Below are 20,084 nucleotides of genomic sequence, written 5' to 3'. Positions count from 1 at the left end.
CGAAATACTTACTCAGAACAGGTTTAGTGTCTATTCGGAAAAAGCCATGCCTTTTCAGAAAACAGAAATGTCCATTGGAAAAATAAAAATATTCCGCGAATTTCTAAATTAATTTTAGCGCGGAAAAATATTGGAAATGGAAAAAAGAATAAAATAAATTTGGTCTAAAAAATTTATCTATCAAATCATTTGACCAAATCAGAAGTCCCACTTCTCAACTCTTTAAGAGCTAAAAAAAGTGCTTCTCTATTTAAGCACACTTATTTTCCTTTCCACCACCTATGTGGGACAATACTCCTTTCCAAAAAGGACTTCGCTTTAAATCTCATTTTCCCTCCATTTCTCATTCACACCCACTTAGCTAGTTTCATTCATTAGCTAGCTTCAACAAAATCTGCGTTGAATTTAAGTATGTTAAACATCTTTATAAGTCAGTTTAAAGGAATTCAAGTCCTTTAAACTTAATTCATACTGATATTTGTGACATGCAGTCAATACCATCTCGCGGTGAAAAGAAGTATTTCATAAATTTTATTGACGATAGTACGCGATATTGCTATGTTTATCTACTCAATAGTAAAGATGAAGCATTCAGGCAATACAAAAGTAAAGTTGAAATGCTTTAGCAAAACGATCAAAATGGAGTGATAGGGGCAACGAATATGAATCTCCTTTTGAACAACTATGTTTGGAATATGACATTATTCATCAAACAATTGCCCCTTGCCACAATCCAACGGAATTGCAGAAAGGTAAAAAATAGCACACTAAAGGAGATGATGAATGCCTTGTTAATAAGTTCTGGTTTACCCTGAACTTGTGAGAGGAAGCTACCCTAATGGGTAATGGCTAGCCAAATACTCAATCGAGGCCCCCATAGCAAAACATAATATATTCCATACGAAAAATGGAAAACAAGAAAGTCCAATTTGAAATACTTCAAAGTGTGGCTCCTCCGGCAGATTTACCAGCCCCTGTTGTTGCCTCATGATGACTTAACAATAAAACAGTCCCCTTCACCAATACAGTGACAGTAGCTACCCGTGTCACTGAAACACCAACAACTGCTACCTCAGGACAAATCTGTGCTCTGTCACCCTACATTCTCCTTCTTCAGGAAGAGTACTCACTGCAATTATAACCAATTCTGATGCCAACAGTTTGCCTTTCTCCATGCATAATAATCAAGTCTTTCCGATCAATGGTAAGAGTTCCATTGAACAGCATCGTCAATGACAATAGTCCTTCATTCCTTTTAGGCCTAAATTAGCAACAAGCCAACAGTATCCTTCAAATTAGTGGCAATTACAACGTAGTCAATGGTAGAAACAACAAACCATTTACAGCGGGGCAGCTTGGCATTTCCGTTCAATTATTGTTGTTGACAATGAAATAACTGAGAGGGATCAGCTGTTCTTTGCAAGACACAAGGACTTTACTTGGTGAGCTCTTCCGGTGGCATACATCTACTCTTTAGCCTTGACAGCACATATTTGGAGCTCACACCAATTTCTCACCATCATTGGACGGACTGACAAGTATGAAAATGTAAAGGATATGCTACTGTTGAGATTCTTCCTCATGATGGATCAACATACAACTGATGGAATAGAAACAATGGAATAGAAACAATGCTCACTTCACTGTCTACGTCACCCCTTTAATGAGTGCCTCTTCTACCTAAGATGCTAATAATTCACCTTGATTTATTTCTGAATATATAAAATTATGTACCTTGAAGCATGTAATTGAATGGTCAATCCGCCAGTGATAGTTTGATCCATGTCCCAACTATTAAACTCTGTCCAAAATGGTGTATCCAACTTGGAGTTTCATTTTGACATCACATTTTTGATGGTTATGAAGAAGGGGAGTCTTGGAGCAACGGTGAAGTTGTCTTCGTGTGACCTATCACGGGTTCGAACCGTGGAAGCAGTCACTAATGCTTACATTAGGTTAGGCTGTCTACAACACACCCCTTGGGTTGCGGCCTTTCTCCCGATCCTGCTAACCCGGAATTGCTTTGTGCACCGAGCTGCTCTTTTTTACTGTTGATGGTTATGAAACACAGAGACAAACAGCAAAGGGAACATACCTTATCAAAAATCTATGGCTGGAAAACATTTTACAATGCACAACAGAAGGAAAAGCAGTCATAAGGCAACATAGTCTGTCGCATACACTCTGGATGATACATATAGAAGAAAAAGATTCACTATAATAGTTGACAATAAGCAGGAATTAATAACACAAACTCCTGACTGGTGTAAGTATTTACTCCCGCTGTCCCAATTATGTGGCACCCTTTCCTTTAGTCTGTCCCCAAAAAAAATATCACATTTCTATAATTTGAAATAACATAACTTTAAAACTCTCCTTTTACGCTTAATGAAATGATTTGTAGCCACACTAATATCTAAGATTTATTTCAGACCACAAATTCCAAAAATCTTCCTTTGTTCTTAAACTTCGTGCCAAGTCAAACAGTGCCACATAAATTGGGACGGAGGGAGTCGTAAGAACCAGATCTCTCTGTATGCATCAGCTTGAGATATCATACACCAAAAATGCAGCCCTTCAACAATTGCACTGCGTGCTTCAATCACAATGTAAAGAACGGAAATTTCTCTTTGTTTTATCAAAACTGAAAATACATAACAAGATCCCATACTTTCAAAACAAAACTGCTATTAGGAAACACTACATCTATCTGTTCCTATACTGTGATAAAGGATTGGAACAGGTTCAAGGAGGAAGCTGTTACCATTAGTGAAGAAGAAAAGAATAATGAGTACAGTTGAAAATAGGGAACGGGAGCCTTGGGGTAAGTGGTAAAATTGTTGCCATGTGACCTGGAGGTCACAGATTCAAGCCATGGAAACAACCTCTTGTAGAAATGCAGAGGAAGCGCTGCGTACATACATCTGCACGCGCCCCTTCCCCGGACCCCGCACCTAGCCCAATGGGATACACAATTAAAAGAGCTCCTGATTCAACTTGCTACAGCCATAAGACCTTTCTTTACTCAGACAGCACAAAATAAGTGACTTATAGTATCATGGAATCAAATTGAGGATTTTTACAGCATTTGCGCAATAAATTAAATAGGAAATTGTTAGACTAATTTTGTTTCATTTTTCCTTGTAGGAGTAGTATATATAGTAACTATAAAAAGTAGGAGTTTTTAAAAAGTATTCAAAGAAGATGGAGAAAGAAGGCTACAGAGATCAGAAACTTCCACTCTATATAAGGAGACAGGGAGGAAAGTAGTTCTCTATCATTAGAGAGAAAATTCCTCTCAGTGGTTTCACCCAAGAGAGAGTCAGGGGAAGAAAGAGAGATACAGGAAAGGACATTTTCGCTTTCTCCGGGCAGTTAACGACTTTTGGAGTCTGCAGGAAAACCAGTTCTTTATTCTTCAGTGATTGAGTAAGAAAACGAAGCAAAAAATGCAAAAAGAAAATGATAAAACAGACAAATACAACTGCATCCAAATAATCTTCTTTACCTTTGTCAATATCATGCATGACCACTTGTTCTTTTGACAATGACGTCTCGGCTTCTTCCTTGCCTTCCAAGTGTGGAAACTTCTCCAATGATAGGTTTTTCTTTTTGTACACCTGCAAATGTTCCTATACTAGAAACAAATAACTGCAAAAAGAAGGATTAGAAATCTTAAAAAGTTGGAAAAATGGGTGACTCAAGCTTTTATTTATTTCAAGAATGTTGAAGATTTTTCTTTTTGAAGAAGAAAGCTAATTTGACAGCAGCCTTGGTATTGTGGTTAATTTGGTGTCTAGATATTTAACTCTACATTTCATTATTTTATTAACTTTACAAGTATAGTTAACTTACATTCTGCTGCTTGCAATTTTCTTAACCAGGAAATATGAGAAGAGGAAACTCTGGCTGAAGCTGTCAAAAAGAGATCAAATTAGCTTCAGTACAGTTCTTAGTGAATTGAACACTAAACATCTAAAATACATTCTCTATATGGTTTACATTTGAAAACCGCTAATTAATTTCTCAATTGGTATAAAATACTTTCATTAGTTTAACTGAACGATTAATTAACTCATCAAACGAAATACTTGTACATCTTCATGGCTACAGCTCTAGACCCCTCAGTCTTAATGTACTATAACTGGAAACATAGTTACAAAAATACTTGTACATTTGGTTCAACCAAACCTAATGACCATTTCGGATGTGTTCTTTCCCAACAAAAAAGTAGTATAGGGTATCTTTCACTCCATACCAAAAACACCTCATAATCAAACTATAGATATATCCTCAACATTTGTTCTCATCTACCATCCTAGAATTTTTCACAAGAGAAAAGATGGCTAAATTTTCCCAACTCACCTCTAAAAACACTCCAAGCTACCTTCTGCATCTTGCTCCTAGCCCTCAGCTTTGGCTCTGTCAACTACTCAACAAGAACACTTGATGTAGTGGCCTCCAGTCACAAACGGACAATCCTGTTGTGGCTAGTACCAACTGTCACATTATCAAGTAACCAGTTACCAGCTACTCTCACAGCTTCTGATTCCAACGTGACGCCGGTATTGCTGATCATTCTGTCCCTGCTGCCTCATTGGACAGATTTACCAGCTGAACCTGAACCAGATTTTGGTATATCCAATTTGAAGTTTCATTTTACACTGTCGACGGTTACACACACAAAAATAGCAAATGAAAAAGACCTTTTTCGAAAAAGAAAAAAAAATCAATGCCAATTATACTGCACTAGAAGGAAAAGCAGTCACGGGGCAAAGTTGTTTGTAGCATTCCCTCTGGAAGTTACATATAGAAGAAAAAGATTCTCTATAATAATTAATAAAAAGCCGGAACTAAAAGCACAAAATCCTGGTCATTTTTTATATCTAGCCTCTGGCGTAAAAAAACACAGTACTAGAGTTAATATTTAGTTAATTACACCAGATCTCTCAAATACAGTCTGTCAATTGCACTGAGCGCTTCAATCCTTCAAATTCTCTTTGTTTGTCAAAACAGAAGGAATACATAACAAGATCCTATACTTTCACAACAAAACTGCTATTAGAAAACACAACATATTCAATAAATTGATGTTAGTCAAATACCAAGAACCAAAACTAAAATTTCTGGATGAGGGACCAAAAGTATAACTATCCAAGGTAACATTCCACTCAAGATAAATATATAGGACCCTCTGCACTAGTCACTATTGCAGAGAATAAAGGGTGAGATAGATAGCAGGTCCGGCCATCTCAGTGCTTGATTCAATTTATCGTTCGCATATTATTTCTAATTTGGGAGATGCCTGATGGAAGTCCATCTACTCCTTTGAGATGTCCAAGTGCTGGCCTTCATGAACGCTTTCATCTACCAAAAGGGTGGCCTTCAGGAGTAAAGTTGCAGAGGCAAGTACAAACCTTACAAAGAGCAATTCAGTTTTTGAACCTTGGAAGTAATCTATATCGAATCTTTTAAGCTTGTTGAGTCCTTGTCTCCTGTGGGTTGGTCCTTCAAAATGATTCACATTGACTTCAACATCACCTTTCTTCTTCGAGCGCAACTAAAAGTAGTATAGAAGTAAAATCAGTAAGATTTCCAGCTCTTTAAACAGAAAATGAGTAACGACTCATTGACTTACCGAAAATAGAAGGGATTCAAATTAGGAGAGCCGCTAAGCATTCTTAGAAGGGAAGATATCTGATCTTCATCATCAAAGTTGAATTGATGAAGAGTGAGAACCCTCAAGCTGTTGAGGCTCTCTGCTTCAATACCAGAAGCAACAGACTGGAACCACAAAAGAGTAACATTAATTAAATATACAAATATATGCATCATTCTTAGTTATGCAAAAATATCAAAATTTTGCACCTTACCTTCAGGTAGTAACTGTCCAAAAGAAGACGACGAACTTTAGGCCAGCCGCTGAAAAGATTAGTCAAGTTCAAAGATTTATCTTGATTGTTTTGTGATTCAAGTAAAACTGTTTTCAGCTTCCGAAAGTCCATGAAATTACCCAACTGAAGGGTGTCAATTCCACTTGTACAGAAACTTAATAGCAAAAGTTCTGGAGCATATATTTTCAAGTGATGAAGACCACTGCACGACATAAAACGGAGGCCCTCAAGGTTTGGCATCCACAACAAATAAGTCGCAACATCATCTAATTCTAAGGCGACTTGATGTAGTGAAAGGCTTCTGAGCTTGTGGAAACCCCTAAAGCTGGACGGCGGCAGTTGGAAAGGTCCAAACTTTCTAAATCTATACAGTACATATAGGAAGGCAAACTATAAGGAGCATTGACCCTACTCTTAAGGGTGAGATCATTCTTGACAACAAAAGTATCCATTTATCGATAACTGAGTGCTGAGATTTTGGGATTTTCTAAATATTCACGAGAAATGTCTTAATGGCTCCATCGGGCTGTGACAGGATTGCACTAATGATGTCTATTAACCAGAAAATACGAGCTTGGGGATCGAAACCCAAACATGTCTCCACGGTGTAGACAAAACACTCATTTTTGCTGCTTCCTCAATAGGCAAGTGCTCCTGAATCTTGTGTTTCACATTAATGGGAAGATCAGTAAGTCTATCAAGTTTAAGTGTGTCCCCTTCAACTCTCTTACGGGTAAGTCTATCAAGTGTGTCCCCTTCAACTTTAAGTCTCTTACAACGAACTAACATTGCAATTCTGAGTTCTGGATAAAAATAAAAAAAAATAAAAAAAAGAGGGGTCACCAGAATATAGGTGAGCACATGCTTCAACTTGCTAATTAGTGTCTCTTTCTATATTTAGTAAGTTTAACAATTTAAATATCCTACATGATAAGTTTATACCCATAAGATTCAAAATACATTTTAGTACTCCCTCCGTCCCAATTTACGTGTTTTACTTTCCTTTTTGGTCTGTCCCAAAAGAGTCTCTTTCTATATTTAATAAATTTTTCAATTCCAACATTTTACATGGCAAGTTTAAGACCACAAGACTTAAAGGACTACACACATCTTTAATTTAAGAACACAAGATTCAAAAGTCTCCCTTCATTTTTTAAATTTCGTATTCAGTCAAACTAAAACACTTAAATTGAGCCGGAGGGAATAATTATATACATCTTTAATTTAGAAGCATAAGATTCAAAAGTCTCTCTTTATTTCTTAAACTTTGTGTGCCGTCAAATTTTCTTAAATTGGGCCAGAGGGAGTAACCGTTAAATTTCAGATTTTTAACTCTTGTGTCAAAATAAGGCTTCACCAGCCACCGCTGCTAAAGCAATTGTTAAATTAATCACAATTACATATGGCTTAATACCTAGATAGCCTCTTAAACTTGGCATGTTTTGTAAAATAGATATATAAACTTACGAAGTGACCAGATAGACACTTAAACTCGTCAAAAGTGTATTTTTTAAACACATTTACATTGAAGACCTGTGTGTGAGGTCCAAACGCCTTTTCTGTGGTAAATAAATAAATAATAATCCATGTAAGAAAATATAGACCAAACACGTGTAACTTCGGTTGTTTTGGTGATTAGAAAGTAACTCGTTTGCAGTTCATATTTTGAGCTTTAATTGTACAATTTGAACCTCCGATACTAAAGCCTTTTGAGATGCCTATTCTTTTGAGCGTTGCTAAATGCTAATTACAAGTTTGAGCTTTTGTAACAAGTATTGCACAAACTAAATGGAGCCTTATATTTCAGAGAAATCTGTCAATCTTGGCATTTGAAGATAAAAGTATATTGATTTCTTTTACAGTGGTGCATATATACTGCTTAATTCATGATAATAATATCAACTAATTTTAAAAAGGGAAAAGGGTCAAATATACCCTTCTACTTTAATTTATTGGCTAATTTTTCCCTCCGTTAAAAATATCAAATCATAAGATTCCCGTTATAAGTTGGGACCAAATATATCCTACCGTTAGCAAAGTTTCAAAAATACCCCTCATTTCTAACATATTTCCACATAAACAAGTCTAGTAATTGGAATTGGGTGACATGAACGCTACATGGCATTTAACTTATTCTATGTGGTGCCTACGTGACACTTTTTTTAAAAATAATCTGGAAAATTATTTTTTCTAAAAACAAATCTGTTAAAAATGGCTTTTATTAAAAATCTGATTTTTATTTTATTTTATAAAACCCGCTTCTTAAAAAAAATATTTTGAAAAATTGGATTTTTTTATTAAAAAAAAATCTGGAAAATGATTTTTTTTAAAATCAGTTTTTCAGATTTTTTAAAATTAATCCAGATTTAAAAAAAAATTAGGACACTTTTTTTTTATAAAAAAATACTTTACAGTTTTTCAGATTTTTTAACTAAAATATCCAATTTTCGAGAATATATTTTAAAAAAACGGGTTTTATTAAAACAAAAAAGTTTCAGATTTTTAATAAAAGCCATTTTTTTTCCATATTTGTTTAAAAAAAAATCAATTTTCTAGATTATTTTTAAAAAATTACCACGTATGCACCACATAAAATAAGTTAAATGTCATGTGGCGTCCATGTCACTCAATTCCAATTACTAGACTTGCTTATGTGGGAATATGTTAAAAATGAGGGGTATTGTTGAAACTTTGCTAACGGTAGGGTTATATTTGACCCTAACTTGTAACGGGAGGGGTATATTTGACTACTTTGGCTAACGAAGGGCAAAGTTAGCCAATAAACTAAAGTAGAGGGGTATATTTGACCCTTTTCCCTTTTAAAAAAGCGAAAAATTCAAGCATGCATTTTTTATTTATAAGAAATAAAAGAGCAACTTTTCACTCTTTTCAGCATCATTTTTAAATTTTATTCCTACGAAAATCAAAGATATTATTTGGACTTCTATTTCCTATGTTAGTAGTTCCTCCGGTTCAAAAAGAGTGTTTTCACTTAGCCATTTGCACATTCTTTGAGAAAATACTAATTCCTAGGCAAAAATAGGTAATTTGACTAAAATACCCCTAATTAAATAGGTACTGGGATTTGATCACTTAATAAGGGCAAATCTGAAAAAATAATGTTAGTTCTTTCTTGATTTGGTAAGTGGACACTCTTTTTGAACAACAAATAAAAGTTAAGTGAACACTCCTTTTAAACTGGAGGAAGTACTTTTTAAAAGGCGAAATACTATAACAAATTCTCAGAAAATTTAGAGAAAGTTTGAATAATAAAATGAAATTTACTTTTAGGCAAAAAACTTTAGGCAAAATCTAATCAATTTGAGTTAATAGTGTAAAAAGTGTACATAAAAATTATTAAAAAAATAATTTAAAAAAAAGTGTATCATTATACTAGATGAGATCTTACCGTGTGTGTAAATGTTACCAACTAAAGAAACAATTACTCTGAAAAAAATAATTAATTACTTTATTTTCTAACTCTACGACTTTGGAAAGGCTTCACGCGCTCAGTCCAAAACACAATACACGTGAGTTGCCATAATGGACAAATGTGCTTAAAAAATACACTTTGGACGAGTTTAAGTGTCTATCTGGTTACTTCATAAGTTTATATGTCTATCATACAAAACATGTTGTGATCCTGTATCCGAAAATATACTTAAATCAGAAACTGGTAATTTCATAAAATAAAACCAGAATCTGAAATTTTTTAGAAGAACAGTACCTGAAAAATGTAGAAGAATTAAATCGAGCCCACTGAATGCACAGTATGTCCTTAAGGAAATTATTCCCTTCAAATGTATCCGAGGTTGTGGAATATATCCTCCCAAGATAGAATGATTTACTCATCGTTGTAGCGGTACTGCAAGCTCCGGCGACAGCGAACTCACTCGAAGGCTGTAAATCACACGAAAATTTTAAAGTGCAAGAAAAAGAAGAGAGGAGAAGATCAGAAAATTTGTAAGGAATATTTTGAAGATGTTGGTTCAAAAAGGTGTAACTCAAAAGTTGCATCCTTTCAGATGGGCGGGAATATTTGAATTAATCCGGGAAGGAGATATGGGTCAATAGGTCAAAAACGGATCCGGAAAACCATGTCATAATTTGTATAATTAATTAAATTTAGTCCAAAAAAATTATCAATCAATCAGATCATTTGACCGAATCCGAAGCCGAAGCTGAGCGACGGCGCGAGGGGATGTCCTCTTCTCAACTCTTTATGAGCTAGAAGATGTGTTCTACATATAAGTACAAGAACTTTCCTTTCTACAATCAATGTGGTAGAAATGCTTAATCCAAAAAGTAACAAAGGAACAACTCAAAATTTTCATTTTTCCTCTATATTCTTCTCTCCATTTCCCATTCATCTAACATTAAAACCTAGCAATCCCCCACATGAATGGGGAATGGCTATAAGATAAAGGAATGCACGGACAAGTTTGTGATTTACAAGTAAAGATTAATTGCATCTTCATAAGTAGGTTTCCCTTTGAACTTGCCGTAGTGAACTTATATCGGATGTACCCAGTCAATCGGTAGATATGATATTTTTGAACCGTCGAGCTTTGTTGTACACCTAGACGACATAAGTCACACAATTAACCCTTAACCGTTTATGGTTCTCACGGTTATGTTCGTTTCAGCCATGAACACCGCCTGGTTTCATGAGTGCATAGAAAGTGGGCCTTCACTATCATTCTCCTTAAAACGGCTTACACTTCACACTCATATAGGTGATTTCTAAACGTGCAATCCTATAGCTACACTATTTGGTCATATCTTGCCAAACTTAGAAACCATTAAAAACGTTAATGCTTTATTAACTCATTAAGAAGCCTTAACGCTTTATCCTTGTTTCTGAACATTGTCTTCGTCACGAGAACGGGTTGAGTTATTTGACAATGTTGAACCGCCATTCATAACTTTGTTTGATCTCTTTGATCCTAGCTCTTGGGATCTCCAGTCTACTAAGTAGAGTTACCGCCTGACGACTTGTCCTAGGCCTTAACCCCATTCTCTTTGATGATCTTTCAACTGCCTCTCTAGTTAGGCCTTTGGTAAGTGGATCCGACACATTATCTCTATTTACATAGTCAATAGTGATAACACCACTAGAGAGTAGTTGCCTAACGATATTGTGTCTCCGTCGAATATGACGAGATTTTCCATTATGCATAACACTCCCTGCCCTACCTATTGCCGCTTGGCTATCACAATGTATACATACATGTGCCAAAGGTTTGGGCCAACATGGAATATCTTTCAAATAATTCTGGAGCCATTCTGCTTCTTCATCGGCCTTGTCTAAACCTCTAAATTCATATTCCATTGTAGAGCGAGTGATGCATGTCTGTTTGGATGATTTTCAAGACACTGCTCCTCCACCAATGGTAAAAACATATCCACCTGTGGATTTAACTTCAGATGATCCGGTGATCATCACTATATCCCTCAATTACTACAGGATATTCATTATAGTGCAAATCATAGTTTTGGGTGTGTTTTAAATACCCCAAAAATCGTTTCACTGCCATCTAATGAGTTTGGGATTACTTGTGAACCGACTCAGCTTACTAATAGCACATGTCATATCTGGTCGCGTACAATTCATGATATACATCAAACTTCCCAATACTCATGCATAGTCCAATTGTGAATCACTTTCACCTTCATTCTTTTAAAGTGCAAAACTTACATCAATTGAAGTCTATGTAATATTGAAATTCAAATACTGGAACTTGTCAAGTACCCTTTCAATAGAATGAGACTATGATAATGCTAGACCTTGTGAAGTTTTATGGATCCTAGTTCCTAAGATCAAATCAGCAACTCCTAAGTCTTTCATGTCAAATTTGCTAGCTAGCATACGCTTAATAGCATTTATCGACAATATCTCTATTTATTATCAACATGTCATCAACATATGAGCAAACAATGACTTCATGATTTGGAGTATTTTTAATGTAAACACATTTGTCACACTCATTGATCTTAAATCCATTTGCCAACATTGTTTGGTCAAATTTTGCATGCCATTGTTTAGGTGCTTATTTTAGTCCATAAAGCGACTTAACAAGTTAGCACACTTTCCTTTCTCTACCAGGAACCACGAAACCCTCAGGTTGTTCCATGTAAATCTCTTCCTCCAACTCTTCATTTAAGAAAACTGTCTTAACATCCATTTGATGGATTTGAAGACCATACACGGCTGCCAGTGCTACTAACACCCAAATGGATGTTATCCGTGTTACCAGCGGATATGTGTCAAAATAATCAAGGCCTTCTTTTTGTCTATAACCTTTAACAACAAGTCTTGCCTTATATTTGTCAATAGTGCCATCAGCTTTCATTTTCCTTTTAAGATCCATTTCAAACCTAAGGGTTTATTTCCGGGAGAAAAATCAACCGATTCTCATGTATGGTTGTTAAGATTGATTCAATCTCACTATTGACTGCCTCTTTTCAAAATGGTGAATCTGAAGAAGACGTGGCTTTTTTAAATATTTGAGGCTCATTTTCAAGCAAAAATGTTGAAAATGTCACAAAATCCGGTCCAAAGGAAGTAGATCTCCTTTGACGTTTGCTACGCCTTGGATCCTCTTTACTTGGTGTATTTTCCTTTGGTTCTTACCGAGGTCGTTTGGATCTTTCGCTAGACGACTCACATTTATTTTTATACAGATAAATATTTTCAAAGAATTCAGCATTATCTGATTCCATTACCGTATTATCATGGATGTCGAGATGTTTGAATTTGTGAACTAAAAATCGACATTCTTTACTATTGGTAGCATATCCAATGAGAACACGATCTACAGTTTTTGGTCTTATTTTGACCGTTTTGGGTTTAGGAATTTGTACTTTAGCTAAACACTCCCACACTTTGAAATATTTCAAGTTGGGTCTTCTTTCTTTCCATTTTTCATATGGAATAAATTGTGTTTTGCTGTGGGACACTCTGTTGAGTATTTGGTTAGCTGTAAGGATAGCTTCCCCCACAAGCTCTGCGACAAACCAGAACTTATTTATAAAGTATTCATCATTTCCTTTAATGTTCAATTTTTTCCTTTCCGCAATTCTATTGGATTGTGGTGTGTAAGGGCAGCAGTTTGATAAATAATTTCATATTCTAAACATATCTCTGCAAAAGGAGATTCATACTCTCCACCTCTATCACTTGTTATCATTTTCATCTTTTTATTCAATTGATTTTCAACTTCATTTTTATATTGCTTAAATGCTTCAATTGTTTCATTCTTACTATTAAGCAAATAAACATAGTAATATCGAGTGCAATCGTCAATAAAAGTTATGAAATAGTTTTTCCCACCGCGAGATGGTATCGACTTCATACCACAAATATTTGTATGAATTAAGTCTAAAGGATTGGAATTCCTCTCAATAGACTTATAAGGATGTTTAGCAAACTTATATTCAACACATATTTGACATTTTAATTTATTACACTCGAATTTAGGCAATACTTCTAAATCAATCAATTTTCGTAAGGTTTTGTAGTTGACATGTCCTAAACAAATGTGTCATAAATCATTTGACTCCAATAAATAAGATGAAGCTGGAATTTTATTAATATTGTCAACAATCATTACATTAAGTCTGAAAGGCCCTCTATGAGGTAACCCTTTCCAACATACATATCATTTTTGCTAACAACAACCTTATCAGAAACAAAAACACATTTGAATCCATTCTTGACTAATAGTGAAGTTGAGACTAAGGAGCCGTTTGGACATGATTTCATCTCATGAGATGAAATCATGTGATGAAATCATGTTTGGACATGCAATTTGGATTTCTTAAGTTGCAGTTTTTTTATAAACATAAAAACCCCACAAGTTGTGAAGACCATCAAAATTTTTTCAATTCTTATACAATCTTACCAGATGAGTAAATCATAGCTCATAATAAAATTAATACGCTACTAGAAAGCATTTCTAAAAAATACAACATCAATTGATCAAACTTTAGTTCAATAAAAAGGAAAATTTAACATGAATAATAATGTAACTACTCTTTAATATAATCCTCCCACATGGTAAACATGATTGGTAAATATATTTTACCAACTTGCAGATTAATATTTAATACAAATGGTTGGTAAACATGATTGGTAAATATATCTACCAACTTATGGGTCTTTTTTTACAAAATATAAACGTATGGGTCAAATTTTACATTTATATTTTTTAAAATCATGATTTCAAATCCCAAATCATGCCTTTTTGGATGATTTGGGATTTCATCTCGTGAGATGAAATCAGAGATGAAGTTGCATGTTCAAACGCTAATTTCATCTCATGAGATGAAATCGCATGTCCAAACGCCTACTAAGTTCTTCCCAATTGTAGGAACATGAAGAAAGTTGTTGAGCGTCAACGCCTTGCCGAAAGCATCTTCAGGAATATCTTCCCATATCCTTCAACTTGGTTGTTGCAGCATTTCCCATGGAAAGCTCTTCTTCGGGTCCCGTGGGAGCATACGTAGCAAATGCTTCTTTAACAACACAAAATGTCGAGTGGCTCCAGAGTCAATCCACCACACCTTTGGATTTCCAACTAAATTGCATTCCGTGAGCATAGATCATCAATTTTATCATTCTTTCCCACCATGTTTGCCTGATCTTTTTTCTTATTTTTCTTAGGGCCCGACAATTTGGAACCTTATGTCCAGCTTTCCCACAATTATATCAGTTGCCTTTGAATTTTTTCTTGCTCCTTCCTTTGCCCAGACGTCTTCTTCCTTTTCTTATTATTTGGAGCAGCTTCTTCAATGATGTTTGCTCTTATAATCGCTGAGTTTCCATGCGATTTCTTTTCGGCAACTTTGTCATCCTCCTCGATCTTCAAACGTATCACAAGATCTTCCAGTGTCATTGCTTTGTATTTATGTTTCAGGTAGTTCTTAAAATCTCTCCATGAAGGAGGCAACTTTTCAATCACTGCAGCCACCTGAAACGCCTCATTAATTACCATACCTTCAACAATAAGGTCAAGGATAAGAACTTGAAGCTCTTGAACATGGGCTCCAACGTTTTTACTGTCCACCATTTTATAGTCTAGAAACTTAGCAACCACAAATTTTTTCAAGCATGCGTCTTCAGTTTTATACTTCTTTTCAAGTACAATCCACAATTCTTTTGAAGTCTTCACAGAACTGTAGACGTTGTATAGGTCATCCTCTAAAGCACTAAGGATGTAGCCCTTGCACAAGAAATTTGAATGCTTCCAAGCCTCAATAACCATGAAGTGCTGATTTTCTGGCATTCCTTCTTCAGGAATAGGAGGATCTTCGTTTGTAAACTTTTTCATACCAAGAGTGGTCAACCAAAAGAACATTCTTTGGAGTCAACCTTTGAAGTTAATTCTAGAAAATTTTCCTGGTTTCTCTGTCGGTCCCATTACGCAGCAGTTGAACCGCTTGACGATGCAACTGTCGTCGCCGCAACAATCTCTGTTCGAAGAGAGAAACATTGACATCCTTTTCTATTGCCATTTCTCACTGTCAATAATTGAAAAACAGTTTAATCAATGACAAACAAAAACAGAATAGTAAACGATGAAGGTTTATATGTTCAAATTGTTTCAAAAGTTAACGATGAAGTTTTAATGTTCTTCAAATCGTTTCACAATTATGAACTTTAATAATCTGATGAAGTTTTTATGTTCTTCAAGTCAAAATAGAAAAATTCAAACGGAGTAGAAAACCAGAAAGGTTTTAATCTCCAGAAATCAATACAAATTATTCAAAAAAAAAAAAATCCTTAAGGTTGTTGTTAACCTGTATCCAAAAATATACTTAAACCAGAAACTGGTAATTTCATAAAATAAAACCAGAAACTGAAATTTTTTAGAAGAACAGTATCTGAAAAATGTAGAAGAATCAAATTGAGCCCACTAAAAATGTAGTGTGTCCGTAAGGAAATATATCCTCCCAGGATAGAACGATTTACCCATCGTTGTAGCGGTACTTCAAACTCCAGTGACAGCGAACTCACTAGAAGGCTGTAAATCATACGAAAATTTTAAAGTGCAAGAAAACGAAGAGAGGGGAAGATCAGAAAATCCGTAAGGAATATTCTGAAGATAATTAGGATATATATAGTCATGGAAGCGTTGGTTCAGAATGGTGCAACTCAAAAGTTGCATCCTTTCAGATGGGCAGGAATATTTGAATTAACCTCGGAAGGAGAAATGGGTCAACGAGTCAAAAACGGATCCAAAAAATCGGGTCATAATTTGGATAATTAATTAATAATTTAAAATTAATTAAATTTGGTCCAAAAAGATTATTAATCAATCAGATCATTTGATCAAATCCAAATCCAAAGCAAAGCCGAGCGACGACGACGGCTTTCGGGGAGGTCCTCTTCTCAACTCTTTATGACCTGTAAGATGTGCTTCTACATATAAGCACAAGAACTTTCCTTTTCACAATCAATGTGGGAGAAAGTCTTCATCCAAAAAGCAACAAAGGGACAATTCAAAATTTTCATTTTTCCTCCATATTCCCTCCCCTCATTTTCCATTCATCTAACATTAAAATCCAGCAAAACATGCCAAGTTTAAGGGGCTATATAGGTATTAAGCCATTACATATCCAATTATAAAATAATTCTAACAAATATCTACAAACAGACAAAGTATGCCATGGAGATCTTACACGTATTAAGCACCCAAAAAGTTGAATCAACAACTTTGGGCTACACAAATTTGAGGATTAAGCAATTCATAAGATTTTGAAGAAAAAAAATCAGCTTTCTGGTTTGTGTTTTTTAATTAATTGCAAAAAGAAAAGAAAAGAAAAGAAAAACATACGATTTAATGAATAGTTAAGGAGTTAGATGCAGAAGGAATGTGATAGTTGTTTGATTTTTGGGTTTGGACAGTGAATTGGAAGCCTATTTATAGGAGGAGGACGATTCCTGTTTGCAGTTTAGATTGGGAAATGGATCTGCTTTTTTCTTTTCTTTTTTTACTTAAACGAATTAGAACCCCAAACCCACAAGCTTCAAATCCTGACTCTGCCTCTGGACACCTTAACTTGTCTCCCATTTGTCAGTTGAACACTCCAACTTACAAAATGATCATCTAGACACCTCCAAAATTTATGTGCCACATTAGTATTTGTGGTTACGTGTTCAACTTTATACAAGTTGAGGTGCCTACTTGTGCACACCCAAAGTTGGAGGATATATTTGTCAGCTGAAGTCGAGTTTGAGCGCTTGTTTATGTCTTATGCCTTTGCATTTTGCACACCTTTCTTTTCAGGCATAATACATAAACAGACCCTCAAACTTGGCCTCAGCTGATATGTATGCCCTCCAACTTTGGGTGTGCACAAGTAGACACCTCAACTTGTATAAAGTTGAACACGTAAACATAAATGGTGACATGGCACTGACGTGGCACATAAGTTTGGAGGTGTCTACATGATCAATTTGTAAGTTGGAGTCTTCAACTGATAAAGTGAAGACAAGTTGAGGTGCCTACTTGTGCACGCCCAAAGTTGGAGGGCATACTTACTAGCTGAGATTAAATTTGAAGGCTTGTTTATGTATTATGCCTCCTTTTTAAATAGACACTTGCAATTGCACCGAATTCTGTTTTGGGTACCCTAATCTTACGGATTTTTACTAAGACTCATAGACTCGTAACACATATAAATTACCTTTACTTTTGCCAATTTAAGTTACTGTGATTTCAGAATATATTATTAAGAGTTTGTACTTTAAATGTAAAGCCTATTGTCAATGTACCATTGTTTTTAAAGAAAACTAGTGATGTCCGTGCTTCGACAGTCATGGACCTACCTTAAATTTAGAAAATAATATTTTGTAATACTTGATTATGAAAAATAACTAAAATACGTTTTTAAAAACTAAAATTATCTTTCATTTTTTTCCCAAGGAGAAATATAATTAAAAGTTCATAACTTTGCAAAACTTGGAGCATCTCGATCTTTAAGTTTCTTCTATATACGTTCTCTTTTGATTGCCTTGGGTTATTTAAGAGTATGTTTGGCCATGTTTGTGAAGTTATGTCTTATCTCTTCTGTTGAGAGCATTGCAATTCAAGAAAAATTTGTGTAAAACCTTTATATAAGAGAGTTATTTCAGCGAGATGAATTTATTCACACTCCAACAGTCTTGATCCCCTTATAAATCCATAAAGAGTATGTAAAAGGATTATAGGAACTGCGGGAAGCATTTACATCAACAACCTAGAACAAAGATTCATACAATCTTATGTTTGTACCTCGCAACGTACTACTATATATGCATAAATTATATTTTTATTGTAGTAATTATGGGTAAATTTAAATAATTGGAAACTTATCACATTATGTTTTTTATAGAGTAAATTTCACATAACCCCATAAACCTTCAAGGTTTGAGAAACAGTACACCCCTTAACTTTTTGAATGTGACCAACCAATAACCTTCTTGAACAATATTAATTATCGGTGAACTTTAAAAATCTAATACAAGAAAAAAAATGTTTTACTAATATGATTTAAATTACAATTTTTGATATGATATCATAATAGTGATTTACGGACAGTATTTCGTTAAAAGAATCAAGATAATAAAAATGTCAAAAAATGTTGAAAGAAAAGAAAATTATCTTACCACCTTACTGCATTCATGGACAAACCAGTACAAGTTAAATATAAAATAATTAACTGTTTTCTGCATATTCTTCGGAAGTAACCGGAAGTACAAGGTTAAACTGTAGCTATCGGTATAAGAGAAAAAATTTAATATGTGCCTCACACAACTGACATTAATTGTGTGAGGCTCCATTTTGTGAGACAAAAAAAATGAACCTAAAGTTGTGGACTCACACAATTAATGTCAGTTGTGTGAGGCACATAGTAAAGAATTTCTACTTCTACACAAATAAAAACCCACACTCCATTATCACCAACAACGACAACACCACATAATTCGGAAACCCATCCACAAACAAACAATGCCAAGATACTTTCCTCCACACCACCATCGGCGCCCTCGCCACCATCAACGCCGATACAACCACCACCACTGCCACAATAAAACACCAACTAAAGACCCATACCAGTAGGAGAAATATCAAACCGGACACTTACCAAGAACCACAGACCTCCCAGTTCAATCTCCAACGCAAACTTACTATGTTCAAGCAACCTTCCTACCAGTCCAAGTAATGGTGAGCCAAGATTACTACTACAACCCAACACAATATCCACACGCATACGAGGACTGCCAAGAGGCACAGTTCATACACTGGGGCCAAAACCAAACGAACCAAATCCCTCCACCAACTTGGAATTTGGCGTTGCTCTAACAAAGACGCGATGATGATGCTAGAAAACACACATGTGCTCACACACCTAGTGAATCAGGGACTGTACTCACAGATTCAAACACAGATAGCTCTGCAAACTTTACTAGTCCAAGAGATCGGAGCTTTGGAGATCATCCACCAACTCAGTCTCTTCAGCAACCCTGGCGACAACAACTCCGACCAAGGCCCGAAGGTGATAGCACAGGAGGAGGCGAGACCATCCCACACCTCACACCAACAGATGAACTCATTCAACTCATCATCGGAGGAAGGCAAAGTACTGGAAGACGATATGGAACCACTTCGACCACTGCCGGACAACCTGGACATGGAGGAAGACCAAGTAGTGTCGAATCTAAACGAGGAACAATTGTTCAATATGCAGGAGAACTAAGAGGACATAATATGATGGAAACAATGACACTGACGGAATATCTTTACCTAACCTTTCACGAAAATGAGGAAAGAAAATAACTTGTTTCCATCCCACTGGAGACAATGAGGGTCGCGATGAACATCCGCGCTTACCCTCTAACTTTACTCCACAAATATGCTATGTTACTGATACCAGCACTGCCGGAGGCATACATCCCAATAATGCAAGGGCCGTCACACCCTTTACTTGCATATCTGGAGATGTCGCGGGCCCATGGAGAAAGTTCGATAACAACACCACATCCAGAAATAAAGATCATGTTATGGAACTGCAGGGGCTGCAATAACCCCGATTTCAGAAGAAACTTCAAAGCTCTGGTTGAATGGCACAATCCTATCATCATTTGCTTAACTGAAACTAAAATAGCTAAACATGACTCGCTTATGGATCTCATAAAATTCTTGA

The 20,084-nt window shown here is 35.5% G+C and overlaps 1 protein-coding gene and 1 long non-coding RNA gene across 2 annotated transcripts; both read right to left on the bottom strand.

The window, feature by feature from the left end:
• Nucleotides 1-3,640: 3,640 nt before the first annotated feature.
• Nucleotides 3,641-6,447, bottom strand: LOC132041971 (uncharacterized). The gene is made up of 3 exons (XR_009411300.1): nt 5,869-6,447; nt 5,639-5,784; nt 3,641-5,560 (listed from the first exon to the last, which is right to left on the bottom strand). It is a non-coding gene; the product is annotated as an uncharacterized LOC132041971 (long non-coding RNA).
• An 8,152-nt stretch (nt 6,448-14,599) lies between these two features.
• Nucleotides 14,600-15,226, bottom strand: LOC132041975 (uncharacterized). Its single transcript, XM_059432642.1, has one exon. It carries the CDS (start codon nt 15,224-15,226, stop codon nt 14,600-14,602), a length of 627 nt encoding a protein of 208 aa, XP_059288625.1.
• Nucleotides 15,227-20,084: the final 4,858 nt, after the last annotated feature.

The sequence above is a fragment of the Lycium ferocissimum genome, unplaced genomic scaffold, assembly GCF_029784015.1.
Source record: "Lycium ferocissimum isolate CSIRO_LF1 unplaced genomic scaffold, AGI_CSIRO_Lferr_CH_V1 ctg1264, whole genome shotgun sequence".
Taxonomy (NCBI): domain Eukaryota; kingdom Viridiplantae; phylum Streptophyta; class Magnoliopsida; order Solanales; family Solanaceae; genus Lycium; species Lycium ferocissimum.
The sequence above is the reverse complement of the archived record's forward strand: the minus strand, read 5'-3'. Positions and strand labels throughout refer to the sequence as shown.